Consider the following 6997-nt stretch of genomic DNA (forward strand, 5'->3'; position numbering starts at 1 on the left):
TAAAAATATGTCATTTTGGAATCAGTAACGCGATATAAATAATATTGCTATATATTCAGTGACATTTAGTCATATTCTGTGAGAGAATAATTAAAATATATATTAATTTATTTAAAGAAAAGAAATACCATCGTATTTTTTTTTTTACGTGTATAATTTATATGTAATTTGAATGATATAGATAAATCAATTTCTCTCAATACTTGGCAATAAAAAAGAGTTTAAGCTACGAAAAGGCACAAATTCAAGTCAAGACCATTCTAACGATACCAACTTTAATAACATTAACCGATTCTATCATATAGATATGACGGGAACAAAATTTTCCTTATTCTTTTAATAATATAGACGAGCAACCCACAGTCACTACGTGATTGCCCGAGTATTGCTACCAAATTTATTAAATATGAATTAAATTTAACTGTTTATTAAAATCTCTAGTCTTAAATAAACTCTAGGATCTTTTGTTTGTTTTTATTGTCATTAAAATTTAATAAGACAAATCAAATCATTAATTTGCAAACTTATTGATTGTATAATCATGGGATTCTTGAAAAAAAATCGAAACACGGTCAAATTTTTTGTTATTAATCGTCTAATATATTTTTTTTTCACTAATATCAAATTAAATATGTTTAATTTTTATTATCATAGAAGACATGGAATAGACTAAATTTTTTTTTATTTTCTCTTAATTATATATACTAATATAAGTATAATAGTTATATATATTTAGTCATATTCAGTGACAGAATAATTAAAATATTAATTTATTTAAAGAAAATAAATACGATCGTCTTTTTATCCCGCGTGATTTAAATGTAATTCGAATGACATAGATTAATTGATTTATCTTGATACCTGGGAATAAAAAAGAGCTTAAACCATGAAAAGGCACAAATTCAAATCAAGGCCTTTTTAATGATACCAAATTTAACAACATTAACTTACTCTACCATATATATGGCTAGAACAAAATTTTCCTTATTCTCTTAATAATATAGATAATAATCATATGAAATAATTTAAAACTACATTTATGTATACATTAATTTCTATTTTTATTTATTTCTATTAAATTTTCACTCGAATTTTCGAAATTCGTTTACATAATTTATAGCTTCAAATTTTTTATTACTTTATTATACTATTATAGGTATAATGATATAAAGTTTTTTTATTATTTTTTCCTTTTTTTTTTTTTAATTTTATTATTATTAATTTTCTATTCCAAGAAAATTTGTGTATGGTTATTTTCTTGTATTTTTAATTAATGGAATGTTTCGTATGGATTATTAATTAATTATTTTTATTTATTTATTATACTTTACGTATTCTCAGGCCAGTTACGTAAAGAATAGGCGTATTGAAGGATGCCCGAGATCAAGTCAGTACAATGATTCACTTTCCGTAAGTGTCATTATACCATTTATTATATACAATACTCCGTTATTGTAAAATTACTGTAAAAAGCAACGATCAAGTGTTTATTATTTTTTTATTTTGTTTATATTTATTTATCGCAAAAAAAGATATATGTTAAAACAAAAAAACTCGAGAATATTGTCGATGATTTAAAATGAATAGTTTAATTTAATATATATTTTATTTACACAGGAGTATATGGTATTTAGTCAATAATTAATTTCTTTATTAATTTATTGTATATAATTATTATTAATTGTCTTATAGGCATCATAAACTCTGTTTGCCAATACATTTAATTATTCAATGAAATAATTGCAAACATTTGTTATAGTTTATTTTATTTTTCTTTAATGTCAAGCCACTTCTATAAATAAATTTGAATCTATAAATAGTATTTTATAACAATAAATAAAAATGTTTGAAAAAGAATATAATATATGAAAATAACAGATAATAATTATACATTAAATAAGCTCAACTTTAAATGTAAAATTTTTATGCATGATTAACGCAATTAACTATCAACGTGTAAAGCTAAATTAAATTCACTAACTAATATCTACATTTTATTGATTATAACATTTCTAAAGTCTCGTTGAGGCTCCAGGCCTTCATTCTGTGAGCTGTAACATTTCTTTTTATATTTTATTTACCCCCTAAATTCATGCAATTACTTAACTCCATTATTTTTTTTCCTTTTTTATATAATTTACTCCATCAAATCTAGTTGCGATGCGCAATTATTTACTTCTGTATTGAATACTGAGAATTCTTATTATCCGTTTCTACATTATATTTCTTTTTAATTCTTCTTTCTATATCGTTTATTATCAAGCATTTAATGAAAATTTAATCAAGTTAAAAAAAAATTATACTAATTATTATTTATAATAAAGCCATATTGTTTTAATAATTATCGATACCACGAAGTCTATAATTTGGAGTATGTGTTTAAATATTTATATCGTATGAACAAAGTAATGGTGTTTAAATAGTTTTTTTTTAATGTCTATCTTAATATTTAAATCATTCTCACTATTTTTTTTTATCGTATATTCATTCAATTGTTTAGTTTTTTTTTTATATTTTGTTTCTCAGTTTGCATAAATTTAGTTCTTATTGATGATAGTTCTGTTGTTCTTAAAATTTATAATCAGTTATACGTTCAATCATATATTGAAATTACAATAGAAATAAAATTTTTAAAAGATAGAATAACGGCAGAAAAAAAAAACTTAATAATAAAATTATTTTATAAATTTAAATAATAAATTCGTATAGATGTGATTGATCTTTGGTTGAGTATAAAGAAAAAATGCGTCCAGCGCTTTTTTTCTTACAGCAATTTGCTTATTGCAATAACTTTAATTCACATTTTTTTCTTTTTTCACTTAATTTTATTTATGCATATCTCAACGCAATTGAGCAGACATATCAGCACATCATTTTTATAAAATCTTTTTATTTATCATATTTAATTTCAACAAGATTTTACGTTAGTTGATTTTATAAATACTATTTGTAAACAAAGATGCTTATAAATTGATATTAATATGCTGATTTGACTGGCCAGTTGCGTTGATTACGGTTCATTTACGCAAAGAATCTTTACTGCTAGCACGGCTGGTAGACGCCGTACTTGATTCACCTGGACCACCAGGATTACCAGTATCACCATTAATGCTTGAACCAGCGAGTGATGCAGTTGGAGTTACTGGAGCTGATCGTCGTCGTACTTTAGTCAAAGCTTTATCCAATCTTTGTATAAATGCATCTACATCACTTCGTTTCATTCCTAATGCTGCTGCTGCCGTTAAATATGGTATGGGATAATTGCTATTGTGCGCTCCCCAACCTAGATTTTTTTTTTTTTTGTTAAATTAAATTTTTAAAATATAATGTAACTAAACATCTACAAACCTTCAAATTTATGTGAGACAATATTTTTAATGTCAGTAGTAGTGATAACTCTGGCACCACTTACATTCCTAAGAAATAACATAGATCCCAACATAGTTACTTGTTTATGATCATGCTGATGGCTAAGACACTGCAAAGTCATTCCCATAGAAATAGGGTTGCCTTTAGTATCTAATAATCTTTCACCATGTCTTGTAGCAACTTTTCCAAGTTCTTCTTTCAAATAAGCATACATTTCTTTTCTCTGTGCTATCAACTGTTTGTATCCAGTCATACCGAGACTCAACAATGTTATCATAACATCCATTGTAGAACTGGCATTCGCACGACCGGGATACATCTTTGAAATTCGATCTAGAAGATTTTTATCAAACGAACCGATAATAGCACCACCAACAGGAACAAGAAAATTTTTGTCTGTACTTTGAACGAAAGCATCCACTCGGCCTTTCCTCGATGCTTCTTGAATCAGATGCATACATCTAGTACTTTGTAATCTAATTTAAAAAATAAATAATTATGACATCTATGATTAAATATTAACAATACTATCTATGATACTTACCCATATGCATTGTTAACTAAATGAGGAATATTATATTGTGTACATAACGCAGCAATGAGATCAACTGAATCACAAGAACGTGGTGCAAAACAGCTGGTAGTTGAAAGAACACAAGCAATACTTTCACCAAGTGCAGCCATCTGTGATTCTAATCTTTGCATATCAGTTTTCAATTCATCTCCAACAATTTGCATCTCAATTACAATTGGTTCTAGTCCAGCTGTTATTATTGATTTGAAACTTGATTTTTGATCAATTCGAGGCCAGAGAACGTACTTGGCTCGTGGTCTGTCGAGTTTTAAAGTTAACATACACAGTACCAAGCTCATGCCCGTTGCCATTGGTGATAAAAAACATCCAGCAATACTTTTAACACCTACAATAAGTAATTTATTTTAAAAAATATAGATGTATTAGCGTGATCCAAAAACCGACTATTTTTTTCTTTCGAGTCTCTTATGAAAATTTGTTGGTATAAGATATTTTAAGAAGCCTCTCTAAAAATCAGGTCGATACAAAAATTTCAAAAGGTCGCTCACAAATTTTGAAAATATCAAAAATGATTGAAATTCGGATTTTTTGTTTATAAATTTTTCCTTTCTCGTGGCAGCAGCAGTTTATATTTGTAAAATCACGACTATGCTGAAAATTTCAGCCCGAAATTTAAATATTTAAACGGCGCTCGATAATTTTGTATATTAACTGATAATATATAGCTAATACTATGAATTAGTTTTTGTATTTTTTTATAACTCAATTATTGTCATTTCACTAAAATATAACTTTTGCATAACCGAAAATATGCAGGACAGTCTTAAATAATAAAATTGGGTAAGTTTTGAATAAGCAAAAAAACCTAAAAATTGAATTATAAAATAAAAAAGTATGTAAATAACTTATTATTTCTATCTCTCGGGTTATATCTTCATTCATTATGATACAAATTGATGGTGAAAAAATCAAGAAGCTTTATTATTAACATTCAAGAGTCGCTCAAAAACGTCCAAAAGACAGGAACCATTCAAAATTCGAGAGCGACGTTTAAATATTTAAATTTTGGGCCGAAATTTTCAGCGTAGTTATGATTTTACAAATATTAACTATAGCTGCCATGAGGAAAAAGAAATTTAGAACAAAAAAATCCGAATTTCGATCATTTTTGGAATTTTTAAAATTCGTGAGTGAACTCTTGAAAATTTTTTATCAAGCTGATTTTTGGACAGGCTTCTTAAAACATCTTAAACCATCAAATTTTCATGAGAGGCTCGAAAAAAAAAAATCGGTTTTTTGGGTCACCCTAAGATGTATGTATAAATTATGATATAAGTAATTAATAGATTTAATCTTACCCATATATCGCATAACTTCTAATACTAATGCATTTGACAATTTATACATTAGACTACTTCCTGCAGCTTTTGGTTGTACTTCTTCAAGATCACCAGATCGACCGATTCCATGACCCATACGAAAATGCCGTCTCGCTACGATACTTGATACAATACGAGATTCTCGTTCACCAACACTGCAGTTTAATGGAAAATTATTACTGTCCATTTGTGATAAATCCGAAAGAAATGCTTCTATTGTCGGATCATCCCATCCTTCTTCTGGCCATTTTCGCTATTGAATATTTTTAAATTATTAATTCCCTCACTTTAAAAAAATTAATAAAACATTTATTTTAAAAATTTCATACTAACGTGTTCGATAAAACTTCTTATGAGATTTTCCCGCGTTTTCTTGGCATTTAAACCTTGTTGTACGTAAGTTGATGGTATTAGTTTCTCAGCCAAACTAAATGCTTGATTGTTCATTCTTTTAAATACTTATGTATGTATTGTTTTTTTTTTGTGTTACTTAAATTATTTTTTAATCAGTTCTTGTTTCAATATACCATATTTTCAATGAAAATTGAATAAATTATTATAATTTAATGATGAGCATGGTCCTTTATTTTTTTTTTAATTTTCAAGCTAATAACAAGTAGTTATTAAAATATTAATATAAGAAATTATTAATTCTAAATAATAATAATTGTAATGTGCATTTGGTGTAAATTATAATAAATAAATTAAAAAAAACTCATTTGCATGTGAATAATAAATATTTATTACAAACATAAGAAAATAAAGTACATGAAATTGCAAAAATAAAGTGTAATAAAGTATGATAAAATAAATAAATTTATCACAAAATGTGCATAATAAAATCTTAAAATTAAATAAATAAATATAAATTGTGTTAAAAGTTGTGTTTCGTTATAAAATTTATTATTTTTATAACTTAATTTAAATATTAACAAAAATGCTCATTTTAAATAAAATTCTGTTGATAGAAAAAATAAATTGGCAAAATCTCAACAATAAAAATGGGTTGGGCCTTATCATATACATTTATATTGAATCATGAATTTAATATTTTTGCCTTTTGTCTAAAACATCTAAAAATATTAGATAATTTTTTCGCACAACAAATAGCCAATTGTCATGTTATCATTGAAAACGATTTCTAACATACCGGAAATAAAATAATTATAAACGCGGGAATTATTTTTTATTTATCATTTTAATTCAATTTATAAATATATATACATACATATACATGTATATCTATATATATATATATTTAATTTTTTTTTTCTCACTCGTTTGATTCAATTCGACACTGTACCTTGTCGCACTGTCTTTAGGTTATGTGATACTCGAGGTCACCTAATGAGATTAATTTTACGCAATACACACGAACCGCGAATGAACGTAATTGCTTCGACACTGTTGAGGGGCGTCAAAAAAACAAATAGTTGGTTAAATAAAAAACAAAAAAATAATCGCAGCTTCCTCGATAGATAAAAGTTTACTTTACGTTATTATTCATTTCTTTTATCTATAGTCTTACTAACGTGTTGTATTATTGTGTTGGTCTCTCTTGCGCTCTTGTCTCTTTTACATCCATATACATAAAATAAAAATTCGATCTGTTATACCACTTGGCTGTTTTTATATTATCATAAACTCACTACACTAGCTCTACTTTTATCGCTTTTGTTTCTTTTGATTTTATGTTTTTGTTTTTTTAAACTCG

At 26.1% G+C, this 6997-nt stretch overlaps 1 protein-coding gene across 3 annotated transcripts; it reads right to left on the reverse strand.

The window, feature by feature from the left end:
- Nucleotides 1-801: 801 nt before the first annotated feature.
- On the reverse strand, nucleotides 802-6952 carry LOC130671901 (O-phosphoseryl-tRNA(Sec) selenium transferase). 3 transcript variants are annotated; one of them, XM_057476028.1, is made up of 6 exons: nucleotides 6816-6952; nucleotides 5617-5889; nucleotides 5263-5536; nucleotides 3914-4289; nucleotides 3349-3845; nucleotides 802-3283 (listed from the first exon to the last, which is right to left on the reverse strand). In XM_057476028.1, exons 2-6 carry the CDS (start codon nucleotides 5728-5730, stop codon nucleotides 3018-3020), a joined length of 1527 nt encoding a protein of 508 aa, XP_057332011.1. In that variant the 5' UTR covers nucleotides 5731-5889; nucleotides 6816-6952; the 3' UTR covers nucleotides 802-3017. The 3 variants fall into 3 exon arrangements, with proteins under 3 accessions (XP_057332011.1, XP_057332009.1, XP_057332008.1); XM_057476026.1 differs by lacking the exon at nucleotides 6816-6952 and adding an exon at nucleotides 6587-6725; XM_057476025.1 differs by lacking the exon at nucleotides 6816-6952 and adding an exon at nucleotides 6561-6693.
- Nucleotides 6953-6997: the final 45 nt, after the last annotated feature.

The sequence above is a fragment of the Microplitis mediator genome, chromosome 7 (assembly GCF_029852145.1).
Source record: "Microplitis mediator isolate UGA2020A chromosome 7, iyMicMedi2.1, whole genome shotgun sequence".
Lineage (NCBI taxonomy): Eukaryota > Metazoa > Arthropoda > Insecta > Hymenoptera > Braconidae > Microplitis > Microplitis mediator.